This window comes from Brienomyrus brachyistius, unplaced genomic scaffold (genome assembly GCF_023856365.1).
Source record: "Brienomyrus brachyistius isolate T26 unplaced genomic scaffold, BBRACH_0.4 scaffold113, whole genome shotgun sequence".
Classification (NCBI taxonomy): Eukaryota; Metazoa; Chordata; class Actinopteri; order Osteoglossiformes; family Mormyridae; genus Brienomyrus; species Brienomyrus brachyistius.
In genome coordinates this window covers 264,588-280,845 of record NW_026042388.1, presented here as the reverse complement: position 1 = coordinate 280,845, position 16,258 = coordinate 264,588, and the positions used below count along the sequence as shown (strand labels likewise).

The 16,258-nt window shown below is 41.9% G+C and overlaps 1 protein-coding gene across 3 annotated transcripts in view; it reads left to right on the top strand.

Annotated features, from left to right (window-relative positions):
* Nucleotides 1-16,258, top strand: part of LOC125727718 (CD2-associated protein) — a 45,890-nt gene that overhangs the window by 17,987 nt on the left and 11,645 nt on the right. The window contains exons 3-12 of one of the 3 annotated variants that reach the window (XM_049004631.1): nt 4,156-4,306; nt 5,792-5,892; nt 6,107-6,227; nt 6,533-6,732; nt 8,165-8,252; nt 9,600-9,694; nt 10,935-11,033; nt 11,181-11,234; nt 15,423-15,459; nt 16,014-16,076. In XM_049004631.1, coding sequence (XP_048860588.1) covers nt 4,156-4,306; nt 5,792-5,892; nt 6,107-6,227; nt 6,533-6,732; nt 8,165-8,252; nt 9,600-9,694; nt 10,935-11,033; nt 11,181-11,234; nt 15,423-15,459; nt 16,014-16,076 — 1,009 coding nt within the window. Of the gene's footprint in view, nt 1-4,149; nt 4,307-5,340; nt 5,596-5,791; nt 5,893-6,106; nt 6,228-6,532; nt 6,733-8,164; nt 8,253-9,599; nt 9,695-10,934; nt 11,034-11,180; nt 11,235-15,422; nt 15,460-16,013; nt 16,077-16,258 lie in introns of those variants that run through there. The other 2 variants (XM_049004629.1, XM_049004632.1) reach the window with 2 other exon arrangements.

Genomic DNA, 16,258 nt, shown 5'->3' with positions numbered 1-16,258 from the left:
ATCATTGCTGTGTTTTACGCCAGTTTTAAACCATATATGGACACAGGATTGGATGTATAAACATAACCGGGAAGAAGAAAGAATAGAGGTAGAAGGAAAACAAGTGAGATTTTATTTGAAACTATGAAATTCTAAATTTGATGTATTTTCACAAAACAACAGAACAGTTCATGTTCCAGGAAAGAATATAAATTTTCCAGGACAGTTGTTCAATAAGAGAGTAATCCCAGTAAAACCAGGGCAGGTAGAACCCTAGCTGTGCGATAAGACGATATGTATCGGATGACGAAATAAAAACATCTAATGTTTCATGTTGTGCTCTATCATTTATTTCACGGTGTCGCAAAATACACTGTTTGCGGCAACGTTTTTTCATCATCTGGATGACAGTTGTGCAGGGCAATCCACCACCAAATGGGATGTGGCACTTGTAGGAAGTTTTTTATTAGACTATTTATTTGTAACCCACAGAAGATAATCCACAGATATGTACCATGATCCACACACATTTATCCACACACATTTTTTTTTATTATTGTTATTTGTGTTGTGTAGAACCATATCCACAAAAAATGGCGAGCAATGTTTTACATGTGAAACGTCTTTTGGACATTTATGGACCATGTCCTGTTTGTGGATCACATTACATTTTGTTACTTCTCTCCTATTGATTTGTGGATTTTTGTCCAGTTCACACCACCACGGAGCCACTAGGGGGTCTGTGTGGGAAAACTTTTTTTTTTTTTTTTTTGTTTTGTGTTCACTCCCAATAGTTTTACAGTCCCACTTGTTCACTTGCTATTTGCAAGTGATGGACTTTTGTGAGAGCCCACGATAATGACCATTACCATTAATAACTGCGCAGTGTCCATTTGAAGTACAAAAGATAGAATTTATCTATGGACAAAATTATAAACCTAAATAATACAAACATGTCCTGTAAAGTGTGCTTAAAGCATTAAACTATGGGGGACAATGCACACCATGTAGCTTAAATATTATGTGTTTTACACGGATTTATTAATAATCGCACTGTGTCCATTCACCGTCTCTGACTTTAAGCAAGACAGCTGGGCTGTTGAACATGAAGTGCACATATACAAACACTGTCACTCTCACTTCCAGTCATTATTAGCGACGGGAAAGTGTTGCGAGATTAAACGTACACAGTACAGTTATTAGGAACGGAACACAAAACTGTTGTTGGAACTCTTCAGAAAATATTTTCTCACCCTTTCCTCTTAGGGGCTCCATTTACTGCAGCTGATCTTTAGAAAAAATCTCAAATGCATCATTATCCACACGTGTATTTTTGTGTTTAAAATTATATCGATAGCTGATATAGCGATTTGTACACGTGAAAAGGGTTTCGCATATTTGCGAGTCTCACTTGCCATCTGTTTGTGGATTGCGTTACAATTGTGACTTTGCTCTTTTTTATTTACGTGTTTTTTGTCCAATTCTTCCACAACTGATCAGTAGAAAAAAAACATCAATACAAGGTGCAGCTATGATATATGTCGTTATCGGGTTATGAGATTTTGGTTGTATCGTCCAGCCCTAGCAGTGTAGTCACTGAGAACATGCGTAGAGTGGAGCCAGGAGTGCTAGTGATCATGATGAAACTGTGGATATGAAACTGTATGCTGTTCTGTTTAACCTGAAGCCAATTTATGCTGATCATTATAGTACTTTGATTATTAAAGCTGTGTTGATGCATTTCCAATAATTTGCCCGTTTGATCCAGTATATCTGATTTTTCTGAAATGTAATATTTCTACATATTTATACGTCTGTGTATTGGGGCTAGGCAATATGGTACATATCAAGACAAATAAATAGATCGACAAAATGCAGAGTTTATGTCCTTGCCCACAAATTTATTGTTCAGTATAACTGTCCCTCCAGGATTTCGCCATTCTGCAATCACAGAAATTGATGGAAAATCAAGCAAACTGCAATATTTGCATGTGCTTGCAGTTTTTCAAATTTACTATGACTTTTCTGCAAGAAATCAACAGATTTGTTTACATATGGACCATGACACATCCTGTGACGCCATCACGGTTCACATCCATGCGTGTTTTAGCGAGGACCCCCTCCGAGGAGATGATGTGCACAGCGATCATGTCATTTACCAGAAAGTCGACCATTTTAAGTTAAGTTGAGCCATTTAATATGTAGAGCACAAATGGACGTAGTTTACATAAAATAAACAAGTAGGCACCTGGAAATGGACACTACGCATTTTTCTCTCAATGTATTTTATTGTGCCAGAGGTTGAAATCGATCACGGCCGCTCATTCACGGATGGTAAATGCTAACCAGCCATTAATAATAGACACGGAGCTATGGCGCTATGAAAAACTAATTGACTGGGAGAGATCTGGAACAAGACCAGACCTGCAATATATTGCAATGTAATTGTTTATGCAATATAAAACTTACGAAGTAATTACATATGTGCCTTTCTTCACTGGTAGTAATAAAAATAAAAACTATTTAAAAAAATCCTGAATTTGCAATTTTTTGCATGAATTTTTTCAATTCATGCAAATTTTCAGCAAACACACAGAGCACTGCAATTTACACTGCAAAGAGCTTCTGTAAAATGAAATTTCCTCAAAATAAAGATGATGAAATTATTCCTCGATCTGTGTTGTCGAATAAAGCACATGTATCATGGAAGTGTTTCACTCCAATATGTCCACCAATAGACTAACGTTAAAGATCCACATTTTAAGGCATTAGCCTTCAATAAAATAAAAACAAATATTGCAAATTACGGTATTTTTAATCTCCGAGCTCTCTGGCATTATTGTAAAACAAAGCGAACCAACTTAGGATTCCTCACCTTTCCCCTCCATCAGCTTCCCCTGTTACATTAACTGCACATTTTGATTTTAGCTGTGAATTCACAACCAAAACTCCCATGTTTACAAACAAGGAAGAGTACTATAGGTCTTTATTAAAATTGTGGCTCGTCATTTTAGCCCACAATGAAAATATATCTAAAAATGATATTGTCTCATTCTTTATCTTATTTGAAAAAGGACATTGTGGCCTTAGAAAAGGTGCAGCGTAGGGCCACAAAAATGATTCCTGGTCTTAGAGGAATGTCATACGAGGAACGGTTACTTGAGCTAAATCTGTTCAGTCTCAAGCAAAGGAGACTGAGGGGGGACATGATCCAGGTATATAAGATTCTAACAGGTTTGGATGCTGTTCAACCAAATAGTTACTTCACCATTAGTTTAAATACACGAACTCGTGGCCATAGGTGGAAATTAGCGGGAGAACATTTCAAGCTGGATTTAAGGAAACACTTCTTTACACAGCGCGTAGTCAGAGTATGGAATAGCCTTCCTGATAATGTAGTGCAAGCTGAATCCTTGGGCTCCTTTAAATCAGAGCTAGATAAGATTTTAACGACTCTGAGCTATTAGTTTAGTTCTCCCCAAGCGAGCTTGATGGGCCGAATGGCCTCCTCTCGTTTGTGTAGTTCTTATGTTCTTATGTATCGGTACCCCATTTGTTATGCTGCCCAGCCCTACTATACACCGAAGATGTGACTTTGTGAATGGTTTAATATGTCGATGATGATAATTTATAATTAAGTTACACATTCAGTCAATCAAAGGAAAAAACACTTTTTCCAGCGAAATGCTTTGCAGAAAACTTTGCACAATAGGAGAACAGTATATGTGAAAGATGAATGTACCAAGTAATGGATGAACTTAACTGGGGTCAGCTGATCCAGCTGTTGAAGATGGGGAACTGAGAGCTGCTTTCAATGATTGACTCGGTGCCCTGGCTCCTGGTAACATATTTTTTTTTCTCTAGGAGCTGTTATAGACAGGATGTTGGTCTTTTTTTAGGTGACAGAAGGGCTTGAACTTTTAAGGCAGCCAAAAAATGTTGTGCTTTTATTGTATGAATAGTTGTTCCCATTTTGTGTTTTATAATGTGGTTAACAAGTTTGCGGTGTACCCCTGGTAAACTAAACTGTCGAGGAGGACATGCGCAGCCATAATGGAGGCATCAGACTGCTAATAAAGCAATTGCATGCAATTCCCAGGACTGACTGCTTAAGTTGCAAGGAGTCCTGGAAACCTATGATTTATTTTAACCTGTGTGCATTTCCCGGAGGTTAAGAAAGAGACCACGGAAGACGGCAAGGAGGAACCTGTGCTGCGGAGGGACCGTGCTTCCGGAAACGTAGCCAGCCTGGTCCAACGCATGAGCACCTACGGCTTCCCTGCTGGCGGATTCCAGCCACACTCACTTCCCAGGACCTTTGCGAAGAGTAAGCCATATCACGCCACAAGGGGGCGATGTGGTTCCAGGGTATAAAACGTGACACACGCTTGATCAGTTTCTAAGTCGGTACGGTTTTGGTTTAAACACCAATTAACAATGCTCTCAGTGCTGTCAGATTTTGACTTGTAGTATAATACGATTTTGCCTATGGAGCATACCTGCATTTTATCTGAGGGTTGCTGTTTTGGAACACGGCATTTGCTACACAGATGAGAACATGCACGAAAGCCTTAGCCCTTACAACATCTTACTTCAAACCACAACCCCCTCCCCCACCAAAGGAAAGCATCACCATGGTAAAGCCATGCTTGCTGTTTTCTCACTAGATAAGACTCTGCTCGCTCTTGTGCAGCCCGGTCATCAGAAGACGCTGTCTTTCAGCCTGAATTTATCATATTTATGTTGGGCAAATTGTACAGCGTACATGCTTCTTACTGTTCACACTCGTACAATTCAAGCGAAGAGAAACTAGGAAGTGGGAATTCAACCGCAAAGCTGCCTCAATGTCTAGTGTGCCAGGAAGGAGCCTCCATGAAGGGGTTAATACCCAGGCCCCGGGTGGCTAGCCGGCCGCTAACATGCGCAGTGCCGATTTCACTTCCCCAGTCCGTTTCCCGCAGAATGGGGCCTGGAGTTGATGAGTAACGGGGAGGGTGGGGGGGGGGAATTGCACACCCCAGCGTGTCACTCCATGCTTGACGTTTAGGGCCCTACGGCACAGCCGATGGCTGCTCAGGTGCATCAGCTCATCATCATCTTGGAGAACGATGCTGCACTTATGCCAGGGGTGTCACATGCTTTCTCTTACTCTGAAGGCTGCTGTTCTTGATATATATGTGTGTTTGTGTGTGTGTGCGTGTGTGTGTGTGTGTGTGTGTGCGTGCGTGCGTGCGTGCGTGCATGCGTGTGTGTGATTTTTTTTTTAATTTTTTTTTTCCCTCCGCCTGTGAATTATTCTACAGTTGTGAGCTGAGGACTTCCTGTAGATGAGCATAACACCAGAGCGTTGGCGCGCCGGTCATGAACGCAATTGTCAGCGTCACAGGGTGTTTTGTTGTAGCTCCGTTCTCCGCCTTTGTGGCAGCGTGCAAATTTGCTTGTTCAGGGGGCGTGTCTCTGGTACGGGGGAAAAATGTTACTGAAGCCAGCAAGTCCAAACCTTATTGTTTCAGGGTCAGGTTTGGGCATGTGCAATATTTCCTGAGAACGGGGGAGGGGGACTGGGCTTCTTGGCAATGAATAAGAGTGTTGTGCTGGTTGGGGATTCCTTGCTGGGTATGCTTACGTTTTCTGTTGCAGGTCACCAGTGCTACCTTACGTTTTTGTTTTAATTGTAGTGTGGGTGCAGTCGAAAATGGTAAAACGCTTTGCGTAGGTATTGTCGTCAGACCGGAGCAGATTTAGCAGAAATACTGGTCTGCTGTCACTGCTTAAATCCTTTCTTGGCCTCAGTGTCCTTTCTATTTTTTAGAACGTAAGAAGAGGCAGTGCAGGGTTTTGTTCGAGTACATTCCACAAAATGAAGATGAACTGGAGCTTAAGGTTGGAGACATTATCGACATCATCGAAGAGGTAAAAAAGCCAGTGACCTTCTGAGTTGCCCATTTTTGCTTTTTTTTTCCTTTTCCTTATTCCTATGTGTTGCGCAATCTAGTTCTATTTTAATAGTGACTGCTCAAGTGTCTGCTCAGCTGCCTTTAGAAAGGTTCAACTATGTTATTCTCTAAACCATAGATGTATGTGTTACATTAGTTCAGCGAAAACCCCAAATGTGTTTGTTGCGTAGGTCGAGGAGGGCTGGTGGAGTGGAACGATGAATGGTAAATCTGGCCTCTTCCCATCAAACTTTGTGAAAGAAGTTGAAGTGACCGAAGACTCGGAGGCAAACCACTCAACAGATGATTCAGGTGAGGAAAGGAAAAACGCAGAAGCAGCTTTCCTGTCTCCGTGAACGTGTGGTTGGAGTGTCCTGAGATGTCATACCCCACTGACGGCATGAGGAACTCGTATATTTACCTGCTGCTCTCCGCATTCCTACCAAATTTTTTCTGCTATGCCTGTGCAAGTCCCTGCAAGAACCATTTGGCTAAATCGCGCCCTGGGTTTTGTATCCGTGAGTTTTTAGGTCGTGTGTGTGTGTGTGTGTGTGTGTGTGTGTGTGTGTGTGTGTGTGTATGTGTGTGTGTGTGTTCACATGCTTGGTTTCTTGCAGACGGCGGGACGAAGGACAGCACGGCTGCCCCCTCCACCACGCCAACTTCCCCGCACCCTTCCCAGGGCACCGGCAACGGGGTCTCCGCGCAGCCGAAGAAGGTCCGGGGCGTCGGCTTCGGGGATATATTTCGCGAAGGATCCGTGAAGCTGAAAGTTCGTCTCTCCAACTCGGACGCAGAAGAGAAGAAAGCGGAGAAAGTGAGTAAACTGCCATGTGCGCTGGAGGTTTGTAACTGTGAACAAATTCACAGTGGCCTTCAGATTCGTTTTTCAAATACAATATACCACAAGGCCAATACATGGCGCTGTTAGAAGTGTCCGCTGCATTATATTGAGCAGAGGAACAGCCCTTCAGGTCCCTGTGGCAGGTTTCACAACTTGAATTTACTCACAGCACTTAAATGTCAAGTTTCAGCTCATATTTGCTTCGACTATTTTCTATTTTGAAACTATGTAAAGTGAAAATAGAGGGGGAAAACAGAAAAGTGGTTTTACTAACATTTGGTTCGTTACACTGGCATGGTAAAACAATTGGACATTAGTATTTCCGTCTCTGCATACTAAACAATTTCCACTTTGAAGAGGTTTATCATTAGACGCCCAGTTTTAATTGCACACCTCGTGTCAGTCCCTGATGTGTGTCAGAATAATTATAGGTGTAACAGACGTGTTAATAGGTTTCACAATCAACACTTTCTGAAAAAGGTGTCGGACCACAGATTTGTTGTTGGGGTGAAGCTTTCAAGCAGTTTGACTGTCTTGGTTCTGATGGAATGGAAAATGTAATAAAAGCACGTATAATGGAGGCACGATGTAGAAATTTGGTATCTGGAATTGCCTCATAATGTGGTTTCTAAAATGAAGGCTGTCTGCCTGGCAGGATTTGGACACATTATTTTTAAAGTGTTTTTCATTGGCTGGTTTCTGTGGGCTGAAAAGTAACATGGGTGACACCTGGGTGAGGTCATGCCTGCAGTCTGACCAGTTTTTTCCCCCCTTTCTTCATTATAGTCTTTTTTTTTTTTAAGGATCAAAAGCTAGTCTCGTTTGTAGCTAACCCTTTAAAACCTCTCTTTCTTTCTCCCTTTTCACTGCAGCAACAAAAACCCCATTCTCCAAGCTCATGTAGCTCACTTCATGTGACATGTAGCCAGTCCATAAGTTTGTGCTGGTGTGCCATTTGTTCATGATTATGGGAACCGTTCTTTTTACATGAAAGCTCAATGTCACCCATCCCATTCTTTCTAATACACGATTTACATACTAACTGTGCTCTGGTCTTTGGACCAGTTACGCCATGCATTAGTGCCATGTACATATCTTGCATAGGCCAGACAATGTACTTTGCCAAAACATTTAAACCCATGTAACATTAACCTGTTTGGCTATTTTGTTCCCTACATTTCTGTATTTGTCCCGCTGAGTATTTTGAAGCCCCGAAGAGTACTTTTCTCTTTGGTTCTAGGGCTTGAATCCCCCCACATTTTTGTAAAAGTAATTGCCCATAAACCGGCACTACACCTATGTCATCTATACTCCTCTTATTCTACCATCTCGTCTCTGCCGGTCGCCCACCTCCCCCAGGCCAGTCACGTCAGTAAATCCATCATGTGGTTTTGCTTCATTTTAGCCACTGCCATCACTGCCATCTGCTGCAAAGCCTACGCATTTGAACATGACAGACTCCGTCAAAGCAGATGGGGACAGCAAAATCAGAGGTAAGTACAGGCAGATAGTGTGCTGCCTGTTTACTGATTTTAAGTTCCCCATGACATTTTATATTGCACTTAAGCCACAGTCTGGTAAGACATGTAAGTGTTGTGCACAGCGCGCTGCTGGTTTTACAAAGGTGTGCCATTTCTTTAACACATGTTGTTAGACTAGGTCAATATCTTAGTTCTCCACGCCTGTTAGCCTTGGGTCTTAATGTTCAGCTTTTTTACAGCCATGATTCAAGACAAACTTCACTGTCTGGTTTCATGACTGAGTCTGGACTCCCGAGTGCATGTTTGCAAAAGGATTTACTCAGGCGGTAGGGTTTGCCAACTACTATGCATGCCATTGAGTGACTTGGCACTTTAACCATTAGTAGGTGTGATCCTAGTTCAATTGACGCCGCCTCAATGTGCCAGAATATCCTTGTCCTACCTGTATTTTATAAGTGACGTCAGTTGTGGAAATGATAATACACTGAAGATGGGATTTCAAAGAGCGCTGCATACGAGTGCCTACCTTGAGGGAAATGTTGTTAACTTAGTTGTAGTAATGGACTGGTATAACTGTTGATATCTGCAAGCATTTAGAATCAGAATTGTTTGGTACTAGGTAGGGATGGGCAGTAGGCCACAACATACATTTTTTGATTAGAATCACAATCCACAAAATAGATTTTTTTTTTTATATTACATACCAGATAACTTGCATAATTCCAATTTATCTTAACCATTTATAAAAGATGAGTTTTTAGCTCAAGGTCTTGTCACCAAATTGAGTTCCACTGAGACAGATAACTGACAGTGACAGATGTAGACTGAAACAGTATTGCCTCTCAGTGATCTGTTTTTGCTATAGCACTGTTGTAGCCTCCGAATATGCAGGCACCGTGTGAGGACGGGATTGTACACAAGTGCAGCCGTTCATGATAAAATTGTCATCTCCCGCGACATGTTAGGTGTGTTAGGTCGTGTCACTCTCTTTGAATGTACCCGTGGGTCGCAGAGTAGGCTGATTTATTTACCCTGATGATATTGGTGCAGCTGAAAACAGAACGTGATACCTTATAGCATCCTCCTGTTGACATGAGCCCAGTGTAAATGCTGGGACCCGGGTTTGAGTCTAGGTGCTGAGTGTTTTCCTGAAGTAGGGTCTCATTTTCAGCATCTTCGGTATGTTCGATAAATCTAACTTAATGCTGCTTTTGGGGCAGAGAATTTCTCCCACTTTAGTTGAATGAAGGAAATGAAACGTGACGCTGTGAGTACTTGGCTTGGTGGTATAAAAGCTAGTTTAGTTGATCTCTCATGGGGACCTGCTGTTGATGCCTATTTTTATCCATTTTTCCCAAGTGAAAGAGTACTGCAAGGTCACATTCCCCTTCGGTGCCACCAACGAGGATGAGCTGAATCTGAAGGAAGGCGAGATCATCTGCATCCTCAGTAAGGTACGTTTAACCACCCCTCTTTCTTAGTCTCTCTGAAACCGTATAATTTCTAGACCTTCGTCTTCGCTTATTCAGATTTCTCTGGCAGGAGCTCTTCTTGAGAACGATAGCTGTTCGTCGGTGTGTGCTCAAACCAAAGTAGATTATAGTATTGCAAAAAAAAGAGGACGTGTAAGCCAGTTAGTTTGTTCCTGGGTTAATGGTTCCAGTGCTTTGTGCTGAACGTAGACATCGCTTTTTATATGCTAAGCTGTTGAGTACATCGGTGACAATCCCTGGCTTGTGCCCTGCGTTTCTGGCAGACAGTGGGGTAGCGTGTTACACTGTGCTTACAGCCCGTCGTGCTTGGAGGTACCACATTCCTGAGCAGATTGGAGGGGTAAGGGCGCGGGGGGTGGGGTGGGTGATCCAGTAGTGTTTTGCCAGTTGCTTTTTTCTTACTTTTCATGCATAGAACTTGTGCAGAGCCCTAATGAGGGGTAACCAGTAAAAGCATTTGTTGCTGTTCCTTTCTGTCATATCTACAGCTTTGGGAAGAATGTAAATCTTAGTTAATTTTATTAGGTGTGGAACGCACCCGCAGCATTTTGCAGCATGCAAGTGACTGGGAGTCATAGCTGTTTGTTTCCTTTAATCATTCGAACCTTTGCACTTGAATTTTTGTGACATTCCTCAAAGCGGTGCGCCTGATAAAAGTTGTAGCTTCACAACAAGTTTATAAATGATTAAATGTTTAACATGCAACCATCCAGTTAATTGCTTATTCTGGTTGGGAAATGAAAACTGATTTCGCCGAGTTGTGAAATATTAGAAAAGCATGTACACCATCTAGTGGTTATAAATAGCAGCTGCTCGTATGCAGGAAATTACTGAAACGACCATTCCTTGATTAACGACCTAGTTCCATTCCAGTGACCAGATTAAGGAAAGTCATTAAACTGTGACTGCGACTATGTTTAGGATTTTACTTCAGCCTTCCATTCCCAGTTTCTTCAGGAAGTGGACATTTTTTCGTACATTCTACTTTAAAGATCTCTCTCTCTCTCTCTCTGGTGTGCCTTGTCAGGCGTACGGAATTTGCCCGAAACGTGCGCATTGGTCGGAAAATTATTTTTTTCTTCTCGTCATATTTGCGAATGGTCACTAGACGAGGTTCTATCTAAACAAGGAGCAGTTTTATTTATTTATTTATTCTTCACCCTTAAAGGCAACCATGCGGCAAATGAATCTCTCCTTTCAGGACACTGGGGAGCCTGGCTGGTGGAAAGGGGAGATAAATGGCAGAGAGGGGGTCTTTCCTGACAACTTCGTGACTGTGATTTCGGACTCTGACAAAGAGGTGAGGTCACTATAGCCCTTCATATGGGAACTTTCCCAGACTAATATGTAGCTGATGTCATTTTCAGCTGCTTATATTGCACAGTGTTATTGCTTATGATATGTAATTACAAGTTAAGGAATTTTATTCCTGATTTTCCTTTAACAGGGAGTGGTTTCCAAGGGGTCATTTAAGTCGTCTTTTAAACAAGATTCTGAAGAGGTAAGTCTGTCTTCCGACAGCCTGTGGACGGTCCTGCTTCAGAACTCCTGTTCACTAACCAGCAGGACTATACAATTCTCCCAGCAGATAGGTTGCCATGGCTTTGCATATTGTGTACATGGTTTTATTAGTGATTAGCCACAAGTTAGGTGAATTCTTGTTGCCTGATACATTTACATATTTAACTAAATGCATCAGTAATGAACTGCTTCATTTTCAACCAATGGGAAAAGTGGCCGCTCATGTGACTCCATTGCTGTTGCGCTTTGTGGCCGGGAAGATGTGAGAGAGGCTGCCCCTAGAGGTGAAGCCAATCCAGTATGTATGAATTTTCAGATCTGAATGAAAAGCTATGGATTTGGCATAACTATGAATATGGGAGTGTAGCACTGCTATGAGAACTCTCAATCTCAAGCAGTGTGAGAACCTGTTTTTTTTTCCCCCCTGATACCGACTAAGATGCGCACTTCCGAATAATGCGGTGTCAGCCACTCGTTGCTTTCCACGCTGCATAATATGTACTGCATCGAATGCTGTGACATCCCGTTCGCTTGACTCCACCCCCTGACCTCTAAGCTCTTGAGAATAGATGCTTCGGTGCAGAGGAGAGCCTAGTGGAGTCGTCTGTCTATCCAGATGTAGGCTGATTGTGTCCCCTCTGGGCCTCCCAGCCCAAAGAGACTAATGAGAGTCAGCAGAGATCAAACTCAAATCTCCGCAGTAAGGAAGACCTGGCTTTGCTAAAGTGTTCATTGAAGAGCAGCGCAGGCAGAATTTGCCAACCTGGGTTGAACTGGGGTATGTTTCCCAAAAGCATAGTTACTAACAGCGTTGTTAACTTGCATAGCTGGAGTAACAGGGTGATTTCATTGTTGGCCCCTTGAGCGAGGCCCTTAGCCCCAGTTTCTCTTGTGACTGGCTGAGCCCGTTTTCTCAGTTGTATGTCACTTTGGATGCAAGCATCTGAGAAGTTTTAAAACTTTATTTTTTTGTATCTTTGAATTTCTTAAACAAAGGAGCACAGCACACATTTTACTGCAGGACATGTCTTCCCCAAACAATTAATGTAGATTTCCATTTTTTATATTTGTCAAAATATGTATTTAATAAGCTGTAGCTTGTCTCTGGAGTTTACCATGATTATTCAGAATCTAACTTAGAGGCTTGGACCTGGCATTGCACTGATTCAATGTTATTTTAAGTTTTAGCAAGAGTTTTCATCATTGGTTGAACAGTTTCCCTTGTTAAACAAGACGTCAAACTGCATGGACTTATTTTGAGATGCAGCTGCAAAGCAGCTTACATTGCCAAGGGGTTATTAGCTGTACAACGCAAACCGATATTTGTTTGAGTGTTTTCCCTGGGGTCCTGATAGGTGTCGATGCACACTGGACTTGGGAGGTCGGACTTCGTTGTGCAAATAAAATCCAAATTAAAAAAAAATATTTTCATGACCGTTGGCAGAAATCCATCTTTGTTGAAGGTGTGTGTAGGCTACTGTTAGCTAAATGCCATTTGTCACGTAATGTAGAATGAAGGATCTGCCACTAGAGGCAGACTTCCTTGAATTAATTCAGCTAACCAGAATGGCTGAAACTAGTCGGCAAAAAAATAATATATGAATCACAAGAGGAATGAAGTCTGGGATCAGTTTGGACAGATATGGACAGATCAGACGGATTCAACAATGTTAACGTTACACAGTCTAAACCAAAGGCAGCATCTAACTGCACAGTGTCACTTGTGTTAGGCCTATATGCAGGAAATAGCTTATGTTGGCTGTCTAGTGTCAATCACTTGATATTTTAATTTCACTCCACGATTTCGACAGCTGTTGCTGTGGTTGCTGATTTCTGCAGACTTGCATATACTTTGGGACCACAGGATCGTGAGCAACTGAGAATAAGCTACTGGCTGTCGGCTGGCGTTCCTGTCCTGTGGGTGGCTGAATAGTGTTCTGTTAATGTCCCCTCATCTTCCCCACTTATGGCAGCACTAGGCTAACATTACAGGTTTCACTTTTCACAGTCTGTTGCACACAATTGGGGTTTGGCTACTGTGCAATGATAGGCTAGACCTGCAGTTTAATTGCATATTTAATATTCTCATTTCTTTGAGTGATAGATGTTTTAAAAATTCAAAAACGTTTTAAGAAGGAGTTTCCCACAATCATTGCAATTCTGTCAGATGCCTTTTTTTTTTTAACTAGTTCTACCAGTCAATATTAAAATGGGTCACTGGTTTTGTGTGCTGGTGTGGCTACTGATGGCAAGCTTATTACCACTGAAGAATATAAAATACCGACTCCAGGCAGACACTGATACATTAAGATTCATACATTGAAAATTGTATGTTTTTTTCTCCTCTGCAGCTGTAGTCTGTATGTAAAGTTTGGAAGCACAGGAAACTTATTAAAACATATAAAAGGTGTTGAACACATCTTCTGTGGTGGGGGGGGGGGGGAGTGGGGGAAACAGAGTCACAGGGTGGGTGATTTACCTGTCTGGTTAGTACTGATTAGCTTACGTGAAAGCTGATACTACTTTTAACAAGATTTTTCTGTAAATAGTTTGCGTTTCAGGGCTGTGTAACCTCCAAAATGGCATCGATCCAGGAAAAACCCAAATAACGAGTGATTTAGAAAGTGAAACTTTAAGTCTGAGTGTGTTTGCTTTTACTCCCCTGCTTTTGAGGTGGCTGACTTTTTTATACTTTATTTTATTGTTTTTTTTGTTTAAAAGCTAACCTCATCAAGTATAGAAGAGCTATTTGAACAGGTAAAGACACTAACTGACCTAATCACATTAAGTGTTCTATTGGTTGCAGTGCTTTTTCAGTTATTAACCCATTGTGGTGTTTTTAGAGGAATAGATATGGTGCTTAATAAATTAGTTTTATGCCACTGAAGAACTGACAGGGTACTTGTCACCCTGTCATCAAGTGTCATCATGCTGTCACTGCTGCAGGCCTGGGTTATACCCTGCGAGAAACTGGTCTTGCAGATTTGTGGAAGTGCATTTTAAAGATAGTTTTCCCACCATTTGAAGACATTGCCAAAAGATTCGAGTGCATTCCAGTCGTGCAGTAGCAGTTCAGAGGAATAAAAAAAAAAAAACAATCACAATTTGGTTCACTTTCATTGCCGGACCCAGTATTGCTGGGATTTAAGGAACTTTCAAAAATTAAGGCATGAATCCCCACGGAGTATGGAGAGTGACACATTGTAGATTGTAAATCTGATAATGGCATCCTTTCTGATCACTCTGAAATGTGCCTTGACTTTTGAAGCCTCAAACACAATGTCTGGGGGCTTTTAATGCTCATCAAAGGTTCCAGCCGCAAAGTTCAGCTGATCCAACTTCAGATAACTGGAAGTAAAATGTGCTGCTGATATTTATTTCATCTTCTGCCTTTGACTCGACTGAAGATCTTTTCTTTTTTTTATGATTGTGAGCACATTTAGGAGTGTTTTTCTGTGTTTTTTGTAGCCAGTGTGCTGTGTCTGCTAAGCTGGCAATGCCGGTTGGCTGTGTACTTCTCTGGTGCTTAAAGCTCAGTGTGTGTGAGATACTGAGAGAGTGAGTTTCAGGTTATAATCAAGTAATTTGTTCTCGCTCGCTGGTCTTTTGAAACGGTGTTTAGAGAGCCGAAGTTTGCAAGACACAAATTCCATTAATCACGTTTAGCCCCCTGTTGCTTGCAGTGCTTTTTCTATTCGTTAATGCTGCTCATTGAGCATGAGGAGGAATAGATACCCTGGTTAATAATTGATTTGTGATGTTTTGTGCTAATGAGAGTGTTGTAACTGTGCAGGGTTTCTCTCACTCCATTTTCTAATTTGTTTTTGTTCTTCAGATGAGCAGAATGTCAAAGGTCACTACATCATTATGTTCTCCCAACAAAGCATGAGCAACGCGTTACTGTTGTGTGATTTGTGCACTGTTTTGTTCTCCCATTCAATCTTCATTTCCCCCAGATATGGTAAAGCACTTAAGCAGGTGCTGTTTTCTTTGATACACCAGCAGTAAGAAGTTTGTGATTATACTTAACCTGGAACCTTTTTCTGTGTAATGAGGGAATGTGTTGGTTCTAGGTATCTGTTGTATGGCACCCATCACAGGTGTCAAGAAGAGTGTTTGGAATGGTGTCAGTCTAAAGCTTTAACCTTTTTTTTCCCCTCCATTTCAGAAACCCAAAAAGCCACCACCACCATCAAAAACCTTGGGTACGTCAGCTGGGGCTCGATTGCTTAGAATTCTGGAGATGTGCAGAGCTGGGAAGCCAGTAGTGAAGATCTGACATAAATGTACTTTTGCAAGCTAAACATTTACGAAGTGTCTTATCTTTTTCTATTTTATTCTATTCTATTATTCTATTTCTATTGTTATTTTGTTTGGCTAAAGGCACTATCCCCGGTAACCCAGAAGGAGAGAGGTTTTTCTTAGCATATATTCTAAGCTGTCTACAGAAATAGGGTAGCCTGTAATTTTAGCTTTGAGAGATTAAATCTCTGTGATGGGGGAAAAAATAAGCAAGCGTGAGGAGTGGCAAAGGAACATTGTTTTGGAAATGCATCGGGCTTTTGCAGATGCACGTGTGCACACATGCAGACCGGTTAGTGTAGTGCCATGCCCGTTACAGGAAGTGCAAGTGTTTATTTCCCGCAAGCTACACAGAAGCAAGACGACTCTCTGGCCGTAGCCTCTTTGAAAGCACCTGTGGAGTTGGAGAGCAGACAAGGCGGGGGGAGCCACCTAACAGGAATGTTTCGATTTATAGGCCTGAAGCCGGAGGTCCCTAGCGCTGACAAGAAGCCACTTCAACCTAAGCTGGAAGACAAAGGTAAGAACCAGGCTGCTGGTAACCCTGGTGACAGCGATTGCTGTCCGCTTCCTGAATGCTTACTTCTGCTCACATCAATCTGTACCACTATCCCTGTTTATAAATCTGTGCCTGAGAATTGCTTATGAGACGTATAAGGAGCTTTTGGGCAGCCTGTTTTAAACGATATAATTTTTATCTAC